General features: G+C 37.5%; 1 protein-coding gene across 12 annotated transcripts in view; it reads left to right on the top strand.

Annotated features, from left to right (window-relative positions):
* kmt2cb (lysine (K)-specific methyltransferase 2Cb) overlaps positions 1-22096 on the top strand; it is a 117812-nt gene that overhangs the window by 26544 nt on the left and 69172 nt on the right. For all 12 annotated transcript variants that reach the window (XM_077214023.1, XM_077213887.1, XM_077214112.1 and 9 more), the window contains exons 5-12: positions 3242-3427; positions 11419-11516; positions 12028-12137; positions 16219-16381; positions 18052-18223; positions 19148-19262; positions 19356-19528; positions 19822-20114. In XM_077214023.1, the coding sequence (XP_077070138.1) occupies positions 3242-3427; positions 11419-11516; positions 12028-12137; positions 16219-16381; positions 18052-18223; positions 19148-19262; positions 19356-19528; positions 19822-20114 (1310 nt within the window). The remainder of the gene's footprint in view (positions 1-3241; positions 3428-11418; positions 11517-12027; positions 12138-16218; positions 16382-18051; positions 18224-19147; positions 19263-19355; positions 19529-19821; positions 20115-22096) is intronic.

The raw sequence follows: 22096 nt of genomic DNA, 5'->3' as shown, positions 1-22096 counted from the left end.
GCTAATTGACAACATAACAATTACATACATGCTCATAATTTCTTTTGTGCTTTATTTATAATGAAGTGATATACAGCACGCACTGCCACATTTGCGTGTGCAATTGAAGAGTGCACGCTACAAACACTATATAACGTCTGACAGAACAGGAAAGTTAGCATTAAAATAGTATTAGAATAGTGACACTTGTATATAGCCTGACAACATTTGATCTGACCACAGATTCTGAATCAGGACAACCGTGTTTTTCTCAGGCACTCTTTGCTTATTAAACTGTCAGACAGAAGAGTCAACAGCTTTCTCACACGTCTTTCAAAATAAAGGTCTTGCATCAGAAAAGTATAGAATTACGTGTCTTGTTATTTGTTTGACTGCAACCTCGGTGACCCACTGAAAACGTTCTTGTGACCCACTAGCTGCGAAACACCGTGCTACTTTGTCAAATCATGAGGGAAAACAGAGACATAGAGCTGAAATTACTTAGTTTCTTGTTTTTTTGTTCTTGTTTTTTACAATGGAAGTCAATGGTCAAGTCAAGATCATTGCATGATGGGATACCATATGCGCTGTTGCATACTCCACATTTTGTCAAGTGTAATATGTTAGTATGCTATTTTAAATCCATTTCATTCTGGAAACATCTTTTTCTTGGAGTCCCATCTCTGGGTTTGTTGGTATGTATGCGCCGTGTCTGTTTGTTTATGCTCTCAGCTGAATGTGCCTCAATGTTGATGTTACACTACAAATTTAAGGTTCCCCTGCCACACATGCACAAACATACATAAACACACAAACCCCTGTCCAAACAGTGAACTCACCACGGCCGCAGGTCTCCCATGGCTTTTTAGGATGGACTGTACTGCCCATGAGGGCCAATGATGTGGGACCAATTTTATATCTGAGGGCTGCTCAATATTTACTGTTTTCCTCCTTAAGCTGTGATGTCAACACAAGCCTCACTGACAAAAGTACAGAATTTTGACACTTTTTACACAGAAATCACACTCATCATCAAAAGAAATTTGATGTAGTGACATTGCAACACAAAATAATGTTTCTTCCATCAGTCTGTAGCAAATTTGTTTATTTTTACATTGGGGCAGTTTTTTTTATGTCATGATGATCATTTTCATTTTAAAGTTGTAAAATAGGAATTACTCATATTACTGGCCGTGATTTCACTGTTGAATCTTTTGTCTAAATGTTATGTAGCTATATTTTGCGAAGCTGTCTCCTCACTTTTATTCCATTGAGGATATAGTGGAGTTCTGGTTTAATTGTTGAAAAATTTTCCATTTTCAGTTACACAGCATGTGTGAATTCTAACACTCCCACATAGGCTACTTCTTAGTATTAGAAACTTTGGTTTTGCAACTTGCTTTTTTCTCCTTTGAGTGTAACAGTCAGAGACTCTCAGGTAGATATGAATCTATTGCAGTGTATTTCATTCATTTAAAATTTATAGTACAAATTTAAATATATCAAATATTTTATTGTTATTGTTGATATTACTCCTTAAATGTTTTTTTTTAAGAAAGCCACAAGTTATAAAAAAAAATATCTTTATACATATTTTGTTTTAATACAAAATCTGGGCATTCTAGGTTGCAGAATTTCACTACTGCTATTTTTAGGGATAGTTCATCCAAAAATGAAAATTGAATCCAAACACATAAGACTATATCATTTTAAAAATCGTTACAAATGTAAAAGAATGACAGAGATAAACGATATCGTAGGAATCACTTTCACAGCTATTTTTTCCCCCAAAGTTAAACGATGAAAACATTGACAGCCAATCAGAATCCTACAGTGTATTAAGAGCTTGAGCATTTACGGCAAACAGAACGTTATCGTGTGTTGGTGTGAATACTAATACCTATAGTTCTGTCACGAAACTCTAGGTGGGGCAGACTGATAGGTCTTTAACTCATTTGGTAGCGATCACATCATTATCTACATAGTGCAGCAAATTGGTTGCTGTTGCATCAACAGCCAATGAGCTGCAGCTCAACATTTAAATACTGGTCATGTTTGCTGTAGCAGTCTGCAGTGAGCTTTCAGAAACCCTCCCCCTTCCCCAGCTCCACCTGTATAGATCTGCTACAGGGGTTATTTCATGCATGTTACATGTGCAGCAGCAGCAGCATGTCTTACTTGCTCACAGCAATGTCTGTGAATGTATTGGCAGTAGAAAGTCTCAGTTTATTGCTCTGCAGCAGTAGTAGCGTAGCAGATCTATTCTGCCAAGATGCCAAACTCTATTACCATACTAATCTCCCAAGTGTTGAATGACAGAAATATAGTTATCATTTTAGTTATGAACAGGCCATTGAATATTATTGTAAACCATGGTTTCACTGCACTTTTTGCTTTATTAAATATTGGGAATTATTACAGGTCAAATACCTAGACGATTTTCTGAATATGATCCATAACAATTAAGCGTGAATTTGGCATGCTGGGAGATCCAAACTGTCCTTTCAATAAGGCCAATCCTACCTTAGCAACTGTTCTTGACCGCCATTTTCTTGGACGAGCTTGTGTTCGTTTCTAATGCAAGTCTATGGTACGTCTTTGTGTTTGGGTATTTTTAATAGCAATTTTATGGAAATCAACTAAAATATAATAAACTGTTGTTGACGCTCACTTATAACAGTGGTACAAGATGCCTGGAAAGTATATACCTTTTTTTCTTTATTCATTTTTTTTTTATCATCTTTAAATAAATCCTGAGAAGTGCATAGTGTGATAAGGCAATGTTTTAAGCCTCATTCCAAAGATACATTTACTCCAAGTTTCAGTTGACAGTGAGACGCATTTGACTTGATACACTGAGTTTTTAATCATGTTATTGTGAAGTTTAATAGTTTCTTTAAATTGAAATGGCAGATAGAATGGTTTGCAATGTCACAATTTATTTTTAGGCCAAATAAAAATAATATCCATTCAATGTCACAAGTTTATGTTTATTTTTTACAAAATTTCTCAAAAATCAGCTGTTCACTCCTATGGGATGTTATGTAAAGCTAGTCTGAATTAGCACTGACCGAGTAGGTTGGAGTTCAGCGAAGGGTCAATTGTAAATATTTTCCTGCCGAAGTGTGTTATATATAGTTTGTATGTTAAACATTGTGTGAATATTTTGTTATTTAAAACAAAGTGTTGCAATTTTGCTACAGTGGGTCTCTTTTGCCATCTCTTTTCATTCGCTAACCGCATTCCTCTCATCTCCTCACAGCGAACAGATCTGTGCCTTCTGTTACTGTGGTGGTCGAAGCCTGTTGGGCCAGGGGGATCTGAAGCCATTCAGGGTCACGCCCGGATACGACCCTCCACTCCGACAATCCTCGACAGAGGAGGGCCATGACCATGACGACAAGAGTGGGGCTGCCAGCCAATCAGGGAGACACAGGGGCCCAGAGAGGTAAGCTGATTGGCTGGGGCGAGTGGGGCTGTCGTATGATATCAGCTGTGATGTGTAGTGTAATGTTTAAATGAGCGCAGCTAAATTGGGCTTCTCTCACGACAACACAACTCTCACGTTTCTTCTTCTTGGTCGGCCCCTGTGAAATAGATCAGATGGTATTGGCCGTTGTCAGAGAGAGGAAAGTGTTACACGAGCCAAAGGATGTGCGTGTGTGTGTTTGCACGTCTGTGACAGTGTATGTAAGGGCTGTTCTGAACGGTAGGTCTGTTACAGGCAGCCGAGTGCTGATTCCTGACGTCACTGGTTGAATCACCCTCATCTGGATGAAATTTCAGGCAGAGACTGAATACAGATCATTCCAGTTGAAAATTGCATTCATTGCTCTAGTATGTGTGTGTTTTTGCTTAATATCCTGGAGACAGACTCATGTGAAGCAAACAGTATTCGTCCTAAAGTGACCCTTTGTGTTGCTTAGCAAATGGCAATGCTTATTTATCCCACATACTTTGATTTAAAGCACATTGTAGCTGTTCATTGTTACTTAAAGCCATGATATGTTTTTAGTAGTAGTTGTAGTAGTAGTAGTATATACTTGCTTTCACAAGTTTAGGGTTGGTAAGAATTTTTTTAAATGTTTTTTAAAGAAGTCTTATGCAATGCAGTATTTTTTTGATCAAAAATACAGTAAAACCAATTACATCATAAAATATTATTACAATTTAAAAATGTAACCATTGTTTTCTATTTTAATACATTTTAAAATGTAATTTATTCCTGTGATGTCTAAACTGAATTTTCAGCAGCCATTACTCCAGTCTTCAGTGTCACATGACCCTTTAGAAATTAAGGCTGCCCCCTAATAGTCGACTAAACGTTAATCGACGGGGAGAGGCCTAGTCGGCCAAATTTTAATTAATCGGTAGGATGCAGAAAAAAACTCAACAGGAAGTGGCAAAGTCACGCCGTCCGTGACGGACAGATCATTAACAGGGCTGGTCCATGTGGTAATTATGTCGGGCAGGAAATCTAAACGTTCGCCCATTATTCATCAACTTCAAAAATGGCTTATCCTTTGAAACATTAACCTAAATAAACCTACATTACTACAGCACTTACTGCATGACATTTAACTCAACGTGCTTTTCTCTCTATAGGCACATGCGGAAGATGGCAAGTCAGCGTCATCAAATTCATCTTTGCAGCCGAAACACTAGTTTATTAATAAGATATCAAAATGTTCAGATGGTCTCCTTTCTTTCTTTTTTTCTCGACAGCACTTAATTTATATTTTAAAGGTTCAATTCGATGGTTTAGTATTTCTCTGTAACATAGAACAGTGCTAGCAATGTTACACATCATTTTTTTCTCAGCCCTGAAACTTAAACCATGTTCCAAATCCACTACCCAGTATACATGCGAATAATTAAATGAATATCATAAATGTGCAACTAGTCAATTAGAAATTGGAGCTTGCCCATTTATTTATTTATTTTGCGATATTGACCAATTGACTGTATGTTATCAGTCACATATTTAATGGATAAATACAGTTAAACCAGTAATGTTCTGAAATATTAAAAGAACTGTTTTCTATTTTAATATGTTTTAAAATGTAATTTATTCTTCTGATGGCAAAGCTATATTTTCATTAGCAAATACTCCAGTCTTAAGGGTCACTGAAGGTGTACGTAAAAGGAATATAAAAGATTATTGGCATAAATTACCATTTATGTTGTCCTCCACATTGTGCACATAATCGAGCCTGTATTATGCATGTATATAAACAAACGCCTGTCATGCTTAAGTTACATTTAATAACATAGTGCTTTACAACCCCAATAGTATGGCATTAGCCGGATAGATCTAAATCCTTCAGCCTGTGCTTCATTCAGAAAGGTATAAACACACACTGTTGGCTATTTGCTTTTCATATGTGGCTCTCCCCTAGCTGATCATTACCCTGCAGCTATTGGGAGTCACAGAGCGAGACGTGAGACGCTGGCCCCAGTATGCGCTCAGTCCAACAAAGGGCCCTCTCCCTGCTCTCTCGCACAGCTGCCTAATTTGTCTTGGCTCTTTGGAGCCAATCAGCCGTCTCCCAGGGGCACGTGTGACGTAATGTGCTGCCAGTCTGATGTTGGCGGTTAGCCAGCCCTGCTGAGCTTTGTCATCTGTGGCCCGCAGTATCGAGCAGCCGGTCTGAATGTGGAGTAGCTAGTAGGAATGGTGGAAAAACACAATTTAAAGAGATTTTTTTGGTTCATTTACAGCAGCATGTTTAAAAAAAAAAAAATTATGAAGCCTATTTAAAAAAAAAGTTTTTTATTTCCATTATGACATTATTTTTATTTCAATTAGTCTCTTTTGTTCTGTAGAAATTTGTATTTTATATATAAATATTCTTCCCACTGTTTTTTTTTTTTTTTTTTGACAAACACTATAATCATTTATAGGTATGTGCCTGAAACCGAATATTTTATTCGGGCACATCCCTAACCATTAACCGTATGATAAATAATATATATATATATATATATATATATATATATATATATATATATATATATATATATATATATATATATATATATATGTATATATATATGAAACCTTTTTTTAAAGATTTTTTTTTTTTCATTTTAACATTTATTTTACAACATAATATGTTGGGGGGGATAATCATATTGTAATATTTACATTTAGGCACAATCGGTTCCGTATTGAATATTGGCTGATGTTAGAGATATTTTTTATAGTATTGAAACAAATTGAATATTTTATTGTTCATGCTCATTTAACATTCTCACATAAAGATTAATTTTTCTATCAACAGTTAATATAAAATTACACACAAAAAATATTTAATACCACTATTAAATGTAATCTTTAACCATTTCAAAATAAATATCCACTTTTCATAGTGTGCATTATAATATTGTTATGCCTAAGTTCGATTGTAGCATTTAAAAGAATGTTAAACATGTTTTTATTTATTAGTGTTAGTGTGTTATTTTTTATTTATTTTGATAAAATTAATTGAATTGTAAAATTATTAATTGATCAACCACAACATCATTTGCATATCAATTTTGGCGCATCCCTACCTCCGATTTGTGTCACTGTGGTGCAAAGACATTTTTTTAGCAGGCCACATTTAGCTCTTTATAAATTTTCACCACTGCATGGTAGGTATGTGTTATCAAATGTGTTATTTATGGAAACCTGTTTGTTTGTGTTGGTTTCCATGCTCATGCTATTGATTTTGCCTATTGTACATCATTTAATTGCTTTGTTAGTTTATGTAATATAGCATAAAACCCAATTTGTATTTACAGTATGAGCACTACTAGGTAAAATGAAATGGCACTCAGAAATTATATTTCGTTTCATCCTCATCTATTGTCTTGGGATTAAACAGAATGTCAGTCAGCAGCACACTCTGCGTTTGAAATCACAGTTGACCCCTCGTATATGTCAGCTGTCCCAGCAGGTGGATATAGGAGGGGTGTAATGAGATGCGCCGAGCTGTGATGGATGCATTTTTGCCCCATGATGTGTTTGCGATGAGTCATTTCTGTATAAGTGGTTAATCAATCAGCACCATCCCACGCAAACCCCCCACCCCCCCATACTGAAATTAAAATGGCTGTGAGTCAAATAACCCCTCCGGTCCCTGAATGTCAAGAATAAATTAACACTCTCCTTGTGGCGGTGTTTCATGATAGAGGGCCAGAAGTTAGAGATCATGTACACATTCATCTCACTCTATATGTGGTCTATAGAAATTAGGGCTGTGAAACTTTTTAATTGAATTTAGAAGATGATGTGCTGTTTAACTAATATCAAATAAAAAATGGCTTGTATATAATATTTTATTTCTATAACACTGTACAGCGACCTACGAATTTGTAGGTGTTAGTAAAAGCTAATGTAGAAATGCACATTTTGCTGCTTATTCCATCATAACTGGTATAAATATAAAAGCAGAGCAGCCAGAGACAGATTGTTTGGGGAATATTTGGAATTAGATACAGTTAGGTGATCTAATTTGATATTTGGCAGAGTGACATTGTAGTATATTTTGCAAATAAGCTGGTGCCCGACCAATAATGGTTCTGTAAATATTCCACGTTTAAAGGGAGTATATTTTGGAAAAGGCTGTTACTTGTTTTCTGTGACAGTGTGGTTGCACTATTATTAATTATTATTACAGAAATAGTCCATTTGTATTACTCCTTGATATAATATTTGATCTTCATTAACTTAGAAAATCATCGTTGGTTTGACGCATCTTCATTTGCTCTTCCTTCTCTTCTGATACCATGTCCCAACAAGGCATGACAAAACAAAGTGCACCCTGAGTTTTTGTCCAAACCAGCGTTTTAGCAATGGAACATTCGGATGGTTTCCATTTTAGTCGCATCTTTCTGGGTAGCCCGTCCACTGTGAAATCTCATTGGTCCAAAATAAAATGTCTTAAAGATACACTAAGTAACTTTTGGCCCTCTAGCCGTTAAAAAGCAAAACCGTTTGCATTTTGCAGAAGAATATTGTTTTGGCTGTGCTTATTCAATAAAATACTTTACTCACCAAAAATAAAAAGCCTTCTCCAAAAAGCCAAGCCAGGGCTCCAGACTGCAACACTTTTTCTTGGCGGTGCGAGTAAATTTTGTTAGAGGTCGCACTGGTGGGATCACCACGTTGCCCAACTGATAAGAGCTGCCATTTCAGTTGTATATGAAAAACATCAAATGGCAAACGAAACCACGCTTCTCGTTTGAGCTGCACAGCGCTGACGGCTTATTAGCTCAAATGAATATTAAACAGTACAGCGCGAGTTCAGAACAGGTTTACTCGTCGACCGATCTTGATCACGTGACACCGTTACTATACAGTGCTGAGAAATCCAGTGAGAAAGCTTTTGAATTTGTCGCATGATTAATAAAATCGCTGTGACATCTTGTGAGAAGCGTTCAAATTCGGCTCAGATTTCTGTTATAAACCTATCATATCAAACAGCCAGACTTGGAAACCTGGAGAAACATTGTGACGTGAACAAACAAGTTATAGATGGCTTTTCAGTCCACAAATCACCAACATTGACCATGGATTTAATGTAGGAATTGTAGCTAACTGTAACAGATTTAATGTAGCTAACTGTTACCATGGTATTGTGTCAGAAATATTTGAATCTTTTGACGTTATTTATTTCAGGGTTCGTAGAACCTTTTGAGAGTTAAATTCAAGGACTTTTCTAGGACTTTCAAGTGCTTCCCACTTTTTCTAGCTCTACAAAGCTCTAAATATGATCCAATTGAAATGTTGCTTTTAATGTGATGATCAAAAATAAAATAAAAAATTATTGTATATACATATTTTATAAGTTAAAGCTATAGTATACGATGTTAAAAATCGGTCGAGAAAGCCTGAGACATTAGGGAAGTTTTAAAAAACTCATCCCGCCCCTCCACACACACACCTCTCCCCTCTGTGCTACCTGATCCCTCCCACCGGGAAACGAATTGAACAACGTCACTCAGTCAAGCTGTGATCACCGGTACTAAACATCGGACACACATCATATGTAAAATTGCCTTTAGACACTTGAACTTAGTTGCTTCATCAACAATTCAATGTCACGTTTGAGTTCATGTCAACGCAAGATTAGCAACACATGAAATGTTCTAAACTCCCCACCACCTTTAGTATAATACTACTAGTATTGTTAAGGTTTTCAGTAATTGTTATTGCAGCACACAGCGCATCTTGTTCAAATTTCGATCGGCTCGAACAGAAACCCGCTAGGCCTACTGAAATATATTCAAGGACTTCAAGAAATATAATTACTTTGACCCGTGATAGGCGATCGCGATGCTAAACGGCTAACATTCCAATGCCGACCGGCAGCAGGAGCAAGTTGTCAAACTGATAAAAAGCTATTTACGTAACACGTCACACCATAAAAGTATAAATAAATGTTTTCCTGCTCAACAAAAAGTCAGCTGTGTCAGCGTCGGTCTTCAGTCCCAGATCTTCCTGAAGCTTCCTTCAACGGTCAATGGTGGACCCTATATTTATCCTACTCAAAGTTCGGCGTTCTTCACATTTTTTTTTTTATCTCTGCTCGTTCCTCTAATGACTTTCTCTTTCGTCCTAACTTTACTGTAGGGGCAAGCAGGGGACGCTTGCTGCTGTCTTTTTTTTTTTTTTTATCCATTGCTGATATGCTACTTACCTAGCTACCATAGACTGTCAGTTGCTTACGCGTGCAATTTCATGTCGCAGAAGGGGCCCGGGGGCGGGTGCGGTGGAGACGCGAGCGCCAGGCGGAGTTTCAAGTGGAGCTGGTAATTGGATGGAGAACAGCAAATATAACAGTTACTGCATACAGTTCAAAACTTGATTCTATCGTGCGTCTCCGTGCATGTTACGTCATCGCAAACGTGCACGACGCATGATAGAAAACAGAACGCGGGTCAATAGGCTATATTGTCTTTTTTTTTTTTTTTGGGTGCTATTATGCACAGCTGAGTGAACAACACCGGTTTACTGTGTGTCGCATTTGGCTTTTTGCAAACAGAGGAGACAGTGGATTTCCATTAATTTGTTGCCCTGAGTCCACGTACTATGTGTGTGCGAATACACTGCAGACTCACTCTTGCTCTTATCCAAGGTAAATTATCAACACTATCATCCCTTACATGTGTTTTATTTAACTAAATACATCATAATCAGCTAAAAAGCATGCGCAGGTCACTTACTTCCTGAACAAGTGCGCACCCGAGTCTGTGATGCTTTCACATTCACGCGAGCCGCGGCATGGTCCGAGTGCAACCGAACTCAGCGCACCTCCTCCAGACAGTCTCGGGTTTGGTACCCCAGTGCGCATCCGGGTCCGCATGACAGACAGCGTTTACATAATTAGCGATTTTTCATGCGAACCGTGCCCGTTCCGAGTTGGTGTGAAAGCACCCTAGACTTTTCAAGTAAGCCAACTGAAGTAGCCATTTGTACACGTTAGCGGCTGTTTATTTACGTTAGTAACTGCTAGCTTGGAATTCGCCGACTAAGTGACTGAGGGTGCATTCACACCGGCAGTTTAGTTCGGTGACTAACTAACGTTAGTCCAGTGCATAACAACAATCGTTTTTTGCGCATATGAGCGGATGCTGAAAATAGACAGGCGGCAAAACAAACACATTAATCGATACTCTTGCGGACGCATCGATGCATCGAATCGTCGGCTGTATAATCGATGCATCAATACGAATCGATTAATATTTACACTCCTATAAATTACCCTTATGATTAAAAATCCCCCAGCGCTACCAAATCAGATGCTGGTTCCACCATCTGTAGAACTTACTGGCACCGGTGCTACTGTTCTCAATTGTTAGTCTGGAGCCCTGCAAGCCAATGTCGATTCTTGTTTTATTACGAGCTCTGTCGCATTCTCTTTTTGCCAGCAGACTCTCCTCTGTTTGGTTTTTTTTTTAAACAGGTGATTCCCAGAGGTTGGAGATTTAGCTGCTCCATGTCGATCTTTCTTGCTCGTTGTGACAACTAACCTATTCCACTCCTACACCAAACACACGTCAAAGTAGCCGGAGAAACGTTTCTATATTTACAGATATGTCGAGACACGTATAGGCGAGTGACTTATGTATGCAATTGCCCACAAAAACCATCCCAAAAGGTCTAAAATATAAACACTTATAATAGGCTTCCCATAGTAAATCAGGATAAGACAAACACACATTTTGGAAGAAGGATTGATGATGTGTTAACCCGTTATTTAAATTTAGTTCAGTTGTTACACAGTGTACCTTTAATTTCATTCACCAAATAAAAATGCAAAAATAATTACTGTTTTCAAACAAGATCACTTTCCCCTGTCTGCCATTGGTTGGACAAACAGATAATCATGGTTAGGACATGGTGTAAGACTAAAACCTTATCACCACTAATCACTCTGTGTCTGTCTTCAGTGTCGGGGCAGAGGAAGCAGGAGGCAGATTCTGGGATGAGCTCCGCCACGTCGGCCTGCCAGACGGCATTGACGTCAGAACACTCTTTGAGGAGTCAGGTAAGCACTTGTTAAAAACTTCACCACGGCACATTCAGAGAAAAGCAAACTGTATAAACAATGTTGCCTTTTGAGTGGTAATTTTGAGTGTTTATTTTAAGTAATAAAGAATTTATAGAAGAAAGGGTATTTTCTATAAAGAAACCAAGGTTTCACTATCATATCAAGCGATTGAAAACAGGATTTAAAGAAACTAAAGCAGCTTAAAACTATAGTGTAGTCAGATGCATGAAACGTATTTGAGGTGAGGACCAGAAATTGCTAGTCCAATAAAATCCTGCTGGTCTGCCAATACATATCTGTACTACGTTGGTCAGAAAGCTTAAAGGGATCATTCCAAATTTGGGTGACTTTCTATCTACTGCAAAACACAAAGTGAGAGGTTAGGCAGAATGTCTCCTTTTGTGTTTAACAGATGAAAGAATATAATAACATTTGAAAAGACATGATTACATTTTGAAATTTCCCATGCTATCTTCTAATTCCTTGTCCAACTTTCTTGTGTTGGCAGGTCAGTGCTGGGCCCATCAAAGCTGCGCGTTGTGGTCAAATTTTGTGTGTCAAGCGGAGGATCAATCACTGCTAAACGTGGACAAAGCCATCCACTCAGGGAGCACAGAGGTATGCTGGGATAACTCGTTCATGTTCATCTTGGCTGAAGCATGCAAAAACCTGTGAATAAAATAATGACAGTAAACTTATTGCAAATATTACATCACCTCACTGGAGTACTTGAAAGGTTATGCAAATGAGGGTTAAAATGCTCAGCTCTCTCTTAATGGTGTTTTCCCCCCTTCTTTTATTGATTGACCATAATGTCCCTGTATTTTAATTTTATTCATGACAGCTATCTTTCCTGAAACTGTTTTTAGATTTTGTCCTTAATGGCTTCCAGCAAAGATGGACAACAGATTATGTAGGGTTTTTGATGCTGGCCCCCATTATCTGCTTTTTGTCTATTTTTTTTAAATATATTTCTGTGTAGCTTAAAATTATTTTTATTTCAGTTTTATTGATTTCAACTTATTTACTTTATTCAACTTATTTAATTTATATATTTTACTTAGTTGTCAAGGCAACATTTCTAATTTTTATATTTTATTTTATCCCAATTACCAAAAACAATTTGAATGGTTTTAATAAAGAATAACAATTTAAAGTAATTAATCATTTTTGTGGAAATTAATTATTTCATAATTACTGTTTTTTTGATAATCCAGTTCATTTAATATTCTACTAATTAAATGTATTACTTTATGGACACAAACCAAAGAATGAGATTACAATTCCAATATAATCCAAATTCCAACAGTTTGCAGAGTTGACTTATTTCTACCTCTTTCTCCATTCTACTAGCCAGCCCTAATTTTTTGTTTATATCCTGTTCTTGTTTAATAACTCTAATGACACCTGTTAGAGTTCTTCATATACCTGCTGACTCTTATGGCCATGCTGCTGAGTTTCTGTGAAAGGCTAGAGCTGGATGAGGGATCTAACTGGCTGCTAAAGGTCACCGCTGATCAGCTGTGAAATAGAAAAGGTCACGGCACTCAAAGGGGCAGCGGCGTCATCAGCTTCATCACTTAATACCCCCCATGCAGCAACCCCCTCGAATCACATTCCTTAATAGCGCTCTGCCATTTAATCTTATGAATTTACAGCAATGCTGCATTTAATGGTAAATGCCAGTTGAGAGCTCAAGTAATACGTGTGTGTGATTTGAACGTTTGTATGGGTGGCTCGCCAGATTGACATGCTTTTGTGGAATCCCCCTTAGATGGATGTGCATAAATCACGCACCGCTCCATTTGAAGGCATGTCTTATCAAAATCCATTTGCTGTGGGTGCTGAACAACTTGAGGTGAGAAGCAAATTGCGCAGTTAACAAGACGTGGAGAGCAGCTGTAAACATGATGGCTGAGGACATGTCAGGTCTGGACTCATCTCGGAGTGTTGGTTGACTTTTAGCGTACATCTGGTTTCCGAGGAGCTCATTAAGCAGGACGATGGACAGAGACGCAGATCAGATCGATTCAAATAGAAAAAAGGGAACATTGGCCTAGTGCTGGTTTTCAGAGGGAAATATGTGAGTGTTTTCAGGAAGATGTTATGGGTTACAGTTATAGTTCATGCAAATTGGAACCTAACATTAGGGAAGAGTACACTTGGATCACCTGGCCCATGAAACAACCTGCAATGTCAGCAGGAGTTAATGAAATGCCACTGTAGAGCTGAGATGTGTGACCTCTAAGGAATTACACTCTTTTGCTCTCCCTGAATATTTATTAGGAACCGTCTAACCGCTCTCATAGTAAAGGTTTGAAAGGTTATGTAATTCGCAGCGAGGCCACAGTGACAGTTGTTTTTGTAAACAGACATTATTATTTCACAATTCTTGTGTTGTCTGAGGTCTTGCATGCTCCAGCTGCTGGTTTTTGCCAGTGGATGTTGAGTGCTGCAGGCATTTAACGAGGGTAGATGTGGGTATTGTTGTAAAAAAAAAAAAAAAAATTCTTAGTCATGCATATTGTAATTTAATGACATAATATGAAAATATTTAAATATTACTTTTTTATTTTAGAGTTCATTTGTATTCAGATATTACTTATTTCTGTATTATAAAAAATAACAATATGATTATTATTATTATTATTATTATTATTATTACTACTTTATAGTTCCACTCAGAGCAGTTGAGTCTTGGAATTTCAGACAACAGAGTTTCAGTTGATTAGAAAATACTTTAAATATAAGTAAATTAACGTAGATACTGCTCAAATTGAATGCCCTTAATATTGTGGCAATTTTTCCCTGTGGTTCCGAAAATAGTATTGAATATTGATATTTTTCAAGGTATAATATCAAAATGAGAAATTCCAGTATTTTTGATAACACTAATACTGAGAGTTTGACAAGTATGGTGAAAAGTATGGAGAGAATATAAATATAATGAGAACTTTTTTATGGTGATGAGAGGGAGCTTTGAGCCAATGTAAATTTTGTCATCATTTACTCATATTAAGAGCATGCATTAAAGTATGATAAAAGTTTAGGTGTGATAAGAGGGTATGGACAAAAAAATAATGGCTGATTTATTTAAACATGCTGACTGCGTTGTTTAAAGTCCCCCTGTGGTGAAATTCAAGTTTTTAATGTTGTTTATATGTCTATGTGGTGTTTTTAATATGCTTTAATACAAACCATGTGCAAATTCATAAGCAAACACCATTGCTGAGTATTTTCTCCTTAAAACTACGGTGAACCAAATGCAGTCTCAGAAACTTGGTTTAAAATCGCTGGTGTTTCTGACCTTGTAACCAATCACGTCAGTGCCGGGGGACTGTAGCATGTCATTAACAGCGACGCCAGGTTCTCCCGGTATATTTTTCTGTTGATGTGAAAAATCAAGTACATTTTTAGTGGGTGTATTATGTGTATTATATATATATTAAGATGTTACGATGAACTATATGCGTTTCTCCGCTGACGTTCCGAGTTGTTCAGAGCGTTTCTGATGATATGTAGAAGGCAGCTGCCTGACTCTGAGATGACAAACGGGAACATGGTTTACGTAACATTAGCAACACATTATTAGCTATTTGATAACATAGTCAAGCAAAAGGCTAATCATATTAATTACCGTTATCCGACGTTGTGAATAGCGATACCATTATGCAGCGTTTACCTCCGTAAGTTGGCCGAGGGAATCTGTGAGCTGGTGTGAGTGAGTGGAGACGTGGCTAATTACCATATTCATGGCTCCACATATACTATATGAAGCAAGGTTGTAGAGTTACATTCAAGCTATTTTAAGGCATGTAGAATTTTTTTCCACAGGAAAAAAACTTTTAAATGTGTAATTTTGGTGATCAAAAACTAGTTTTAAGGGATACAATTATTGACTACAGGGGGACCCCCAGTTCACTAATGTAATTATGCAAATCCAGTAAATGCCCCAATTTGCTCGTCGCACTGTAAAAGATAATTTGTTGTTTCATCTTTAAAAAAAAAATGTTTTTAGGTCGTCAACTTGAAATGTGACTTTGTATTGAGTGACTTGGATATTTGAGGTATCTCAAGAAGTAAAAGTTATTCTAGCGTTAAATTTTAAGTTGTGATAGCTGATTGGAAAAGTCTTGCAGGCTGTTAAGCAGATTTCTGTGGAGGATGCAGCAGGCTAACTGCAATCTGCTGTACTTTACTCTGACTGTATACAGCTGCACCACTCTCATTCAGACACCAGAATCAGCTCTTTAAAATGAAGTGCACTTGACTTACTGCACATCTAGATCAAAGGGACTTAATTTCAATACACATGCCTCTGAGATACTGCACACAATAGCTACGCAACTGTTTAGTGGTCCCTCTCTGTGGTCTGTGGGAGATTACAGGCAAAATAGGATAATTACACCTCAGTCAATCTGTCATCGATGTGGTTTGTCACAGCTCTCGCTAGCTGTTAGTCTGACCACAGGCATTACACTGTCAGCTTTCATGTCTCATTGTATAGATTTGTTTGGTTTGAAATTAGTTGCCAGAAATGTAAGCTTGAATGTTGATTGTGATGAGCAGTTAATGCATGTAAGGTTTCAATTAAGGACTATAGACTGTGTTAAAATAATTGATGTCCCCTCTTTTAACATGTTTTAGCATCAAAGTCTGATTTGTCTGTGACTCATCAATTATGTCTCATCTTTTATAGCATTGTGCATATTGTAAGCGCCTTGGAGCATCCATCAAGTGCTGTGAGGAGGGGTGTGATCGCTCGTACCATTACCCCTGCGCGGGGGCCGCCGGCACCTTTCAGGACTTCAGGAGGCGCTCTGTCCTGTGCACAGAGCACATTGAGTTGGCCGTCAGCAAATGTGAGAGCTGTCTTTATTACTACTAATTCATGCACTCTTGTAAAGCAACGCCTTAATATAATATAAAAACATACTTTAATTTTCATTACATTAATTTTCTGGCAAAAACACTCAAAATTTTGTCACAATTCCTGTTTTGTTGAGTATCCTAGTAAGCACTGTCTTAAATTAGTTAAAAAGTGTCTTAAAGAGTCAGATCCGCATCGTGTGCATCAGGTCTTAAAGTGACAGCAGCCTAATGCACCTGCTGCTGTCTGTGTCATTAATGTTAATCAAAGAAGAAAAGAAAATCACTCTTGACTGAATAAGTTTTGTAGCTTTAAAAATGATTAATGTATATTTAATTTATAATTAATGCAGTAAAGACTGTGCAGTGTGCAGATACAGAAATTATTCTATTTCTTTATATTTATCTGTTAGACCTACCTGAAAATCTTAAAGCACTGTTTACAAGGTTACATGGGTAAAAAAGAAAAAGAAAAAGCAAGGCAGGTAAAAATCTGAACCGGCTTGACTGGGCCAGTAGAGAAAAAACCTTAGAGTTGAGCCCTGATATATTAAAGCCACAGCTAAATGTGACATTTATTTCTGTAAGTTTATTTGAAGATTGTTTTAAGTTCCCTTAATTTAAAAGTTGTTATAAAGCCTATTAAATGTTAAAAAATTATAACTTCAATAATACCATATCATATACCATAGTGCTTAGTAAAAAGATGCCATTAAACAAATATTTTAAATATTCTGTCTTTAAGATGTTTCTAGATTATTTTGGAGATTCAATGTGAAAGTATTACAACATAAAAATATATATTAAAAACTTAAATCAGGTTAGGTGCGATTCATTTTCGATTAATTACAGAAAATCTGTGATTAATTCAGGGTTTTTTTATCGATTGACAGCACATTTGTTTTTATTTTGAACTAAGTCTCTTCAAGGCTGGAGTTATTTGATAAATAGTACCGTAAAAAACAGTAATATTGTGAAATATTTTTGTTTATTATTTTAATATCTTTTAAAATGTATATTCCTATGATGGCAATGTGCTGAAAATTCAGCGCTCATTACTCAAGTCTTCAGTGTCACATGATCATTTAGAAAACATTCAAACATGCTGATTTGATGCTCAATAAATATTTCCTATTATTATCCTATTATATATAAAGTTCGAAACAGCATTTTGAAAATGACTTTTGTGACATTATAAAAGTCTTTATCATCCCTTTTGATCAATTTAATTCATCCTTGCTAAATGAAAGTATTGATTTCTTAATAAAAAATAAAAAAAATTTACTGACCCGAAACATTTATTTTCCACAATGTACAGCGGGGGTGAATCTTTCCACAGATTTTCCATCTAACATTCTAGATGTTTCTGTTGTTTTTAAAATCCCATAGGATCTCCTTGGTGACCAGACAACATAAAAAAATCCTTTAGAATAGGAATACACTATACCATATTGTTTTTATTAATCGTATCAGTCAGTATTGGATATTTAATTGGATTTTTAATGTAATTAAATATTTAATTTAATTGTAAAAGTGATTGGAAATTGGACTAGATTAGGTAAAGTGAGTATAATGTGCATCATGTAGTGCACAATTAGACTAGAAGCTTGGATTTAGATGGTAAATAGGGTTCATGTTGATTTCTTGTCTCTGTCTCTCTCAGATGAAGAGGAGTCGAACTGTATATTGTGCGACAGCCCCGGGGATCTCCTGGACCAGTTTTTTTGCACCAGCTGTGGGTTGCACTACCACGGCATGTGTCTGGACATCAGCGTCACTCCTCTGAAGAGGGCAGGCTGGCAGTGCCCCGAGTGTAAAGTCTGTCAGACATGCAAGTGAGTTGTAGCCTTTTATTATCCTCAGTCTCTATGGCGTGCATGCGCTGTTACTCATTCCTGTAGATTAATCCTCAATAGCTCATCTTTATTTGTTCATACATCCTTTGAGGTTACAGTAGTTTGCTTTTCAGTGGAATAAACAGACACCTTCTCTTCTTGTCTTATATGGTCTTCTTAATTTATAGTCCCTAATAAGACACATTCAATTATATGCTGTATAAAAATCTGATGTGTGACAAAGGCTATGTCTACGTTAATCTGGAGAGTGGAGACATCCGAAAACTACCGTTTTCAGTCGATTTCCAAAAGCTTCTAATCCACGTTGGAAAATGCTTAAATCATCTTACAGCATATCTGTAAAATGTAATAAAAGCTCACTGAGGTGAAACAGAAAGACCAGATGTAATAAAGTTCTCATGCTATTTTTCTGGCACAATCATTTTACTAGCAAAAAATATCCCACAACTTACTGGTTCATCCAGGTCACACTCAATCGCCATTCTATGTATGGTTGAAAACCCAATTGCCCCCGAGTGAATTTTTCTGTCATCTTTGCAGAAATGAAATATGAAGATTATACAAAGTGACATTTATCTTAAGCAAAATGCAAGTGAATAGCATCATAGTTTAACCATAGGTATCTATTGGTACAATATGCGTCACCTGACTAAAAATTGTCATTGTTTTGGAATACTTCAGTCCACATTACAAGGCAAAAACTGCGTTTTTAAATGTATCCATTTGGGAGAGAGTCTTTAAAAAGCTCAGTTTTTGCTGGACAAAAAGGACGGAATGCCCAAAGAAGCATTTTCAAATGTATTTGGATTAATGTAGATATAGCCATGGAGTTTAATCAATTTAAGGAATTATGGGCCATTGGAATCAGTTGTACAGAATTGACTGTGTACTTGTATTTTTCAGGGAGCCTGGAGAAGACACTAAAATGCTAGTGTGCGATATGTGCGACAAAGGCTATCACACTTTCTGCATGCAGCCGGCTATGGACTCTATCCCCACCAACGGCTGGAGGTGTAAGGTATGGTAGACTGGTGGACTTTGTTATTCTCATGATAAAATATGTCCCATTTCTTTAATGCAGTATAGGTAATCATAGCTGTTTGCTTTGTAGAACTGCCGGATGTGTGTTGAGTGTGGCACCCGGAGCAGTGAACAATGGCACCACAACAGCCTACTGTGCCAAAACTGTGGTGATCAACAGGACACTACCCTCCCCTGCTCATGTCCGAGCGACGTAGATCCCGAAGCGCACAAAGACCTGCTTTCTTGCCATCAGTGCAAAAGGTGCATTTACTTTAAAGATCTGTAATCTGGAACAGGATAGTTCAATATACCTTTAAGCCAATGGTGTCCAAACCTGCTCCTGGAGGGCCACTGTCCTAAAGTGTTTAGCTCCAAGTTTCTAGTGTGCCTAGGAAGACCTTGATTAGCTAGTTCGTGTATCTGCAGAACAGCGGCCCTCCAGGAGCAGGATTGGACACCCCTGCTTTAAGCAAATCCAAACATTTTCCATTTCTGGAACCTGATTTTGGATGGCGTGAAAAGCTGAATCATTGGCTCCCTCTTTTTTATTTCAGGTGGTTCCAACCAGAGTGTGAGCGACCAGGTGATGGTCACGCAAATGCCCAGCCCAAAGAAGATCACATATGTTCCAGCTGTAGAAACGCCAGCTTTGAATCTGATCCTGTGCGCACGGATGCAGAAGGAAACCAGGCGGAGACTCAATCACATGTGGACGTTGAGGAAGACACACAGCTAATTCCATCAAACAACGATCCTGAGCCTGCCAAAGTTCAAGATATAGAAACTCATCAGCCTGTCAGCGAGACGCCGAGTGAAGAAAAGCAAATGGATGAAAAACAAATGACGGGTGAGACCAACTTTAGTGTCTTGATGTAATGAGCATTGGGAAGGCTTGCAGTTATCATTTTCTTTCCTGCCACTTTCCTGTAGAGTTTACCGCCAACACATTTGCCTGGACGTTTCTAGTATTCCTGGAGGCATTGATTAGCTGATTCAGCTGTGATAAATTGGGTTTAGAGATAAGCTTTGCTGGATGGTGGCCCTCCAGGAGCAGGATTAGACACCCTTGTCCTAAAGTATACAAGTCAAGTCTTCAGTTGCATGCTTAAACGGTCAAATACACACAGTCAAAAAAGGTTCCCCACCATGGTTCTCATCTGATAGTGTCAGTGCAGTCAAATCGAAAACATTAGTGCCTAAATAGTATATTTTAATACCTTTTGATAGAGTAAATTTACAGCTTGGCTGCTTTATTACCTCTTTTTGAATGGCCCAACAATTCTAGTTTTTGGCCTTAGCATGAATCATTTAAATGAACCGTTTTTGTAAAGGCTTTTTATTGGCTTGGTTTCTAAGAAAATTTTTGTGGTTTTGGAATGTAATCTTTAAAGTTTTTATTCAATTTGGGTGTCTTATTGGCTTGGTGTTGGCCTATTACCGTTCACTTACTTTCACAGTGATCCAGTAACTGTGAGTTCAGCTGGGAGTCTTTGAAACTTGAGGACAGAGCTTGCTCTTTGAAGCACCCCAGTCCTTCAGGCCAGAAGTTGCTGAAGTGGAAGACTAGACCAGAGCATCCCATAGGCCCACATGTCTCAGATCTGTCTGGATTACTCTGGACTGGTCTTGAGGAAAGGGGTATTTGAAAATTGCCTGGGCCTACTTTGCCTGGGGAAGGCTTAGACTCTATGAAAGTATTGTTTATGTGATATTTTCTGCTTATGTGCTTTCAAATATCTGGATAAAGTCTATAGTGGTTCATTGAAATAGCTCATTATTAAAGGGCACCTATTATGCCCCTTTTTACAAGATGTAATATTGGTCTCGGGTGTCCCCAGAATGTATTTGTAAAGTTTCAGCACAAAATACCCCACAGTTAATTTATTATAACCATTTGAAAATGTCATTTTTGGGGCCTGTTTTAAAAAGAGCTGTTTTGGTGTGTACCACCTTAAATGTAAATGAGCTGCATATCCCCGCCCTGCCTTTGGATGAGGACGTAACTTGCATACCTATGGCAATAAAGTAAACAGTCGGTAGAAGCAGAATGGCTGTGAGTGAGAGACCCGCTGTTTTGTATGGCATTCAGCCGTACATGTTTGAACCGGAATCAGACCCAGATGATGAAGAGACTCCGGCAGAAGAAACACAAATGAGAATGGACCAGGACGTCTCCGAATGGTTATTTGATACATTTATATACTTATAGAGTTGTAATCGCGTCCCCTTTGCAATTATGGATGTGCAACACACACACAGACACACACAAACTCTGATAACGTTGGCGCAATTTTTTGAAACTACAAACACAAATACTGTGATAACGTTTGCTATGTACAAACGAAATTACATTTATGCGAGGGAAAATACAGTTAGTTAATACAATTGTATAATATTATATTGTATACTATATAATATAAATATAGTTAAAAACATCAACACGCTGATACTCCTGTGGTGTGTTTGAAGCGTCCTCATTGACAGTTGTGTACCAACACTGCATAGCTGTGATGTTTGTGTCTGCACGCCAATATCCCTCGTTCCACAGCTTCGTGTCGATGTGCTGGCCTTTGTATAAACTAGGGGTGTCCCCGACTAAGGATTTTCATAGTCGAATCAGATTCGTCAAGTCCTGCCTATAGTCGACTAATAGTCGAATCATGTGTGTGGTGTTGGGGAGGGGGCGGGGCTTTAACATATTAAAGCCGCGATGTACAGAACATCACACAAAGATATAGAAGAAAATGTATAAAAGATTTTGGATCAATAAAACTAAGAAATAACATAAATAACTGCAGAAAGGCCACACTGCAGATAGGATTTGCATTT

Source organism: Siphateles boraxobius, unplaced genomic scaffold (assembly GCF_051911475.1).
Source record: "Siphateles boraxobius isolate OS27281-9 unplaced genomic scaffold, OSU_SipBor_1 1, whole genome shotgun sequence".
In the NCBI taxonomy this organism is placed as follows: Eukaryota; Metazoa; Chordata; class Actinopteri; order Cypriniformes; family Leuciscidae; genus Siphateles; species Siphateles boraxobius.
This window is presented reverse-complemented; position numbering and strand designations above follow the sequence as displayed.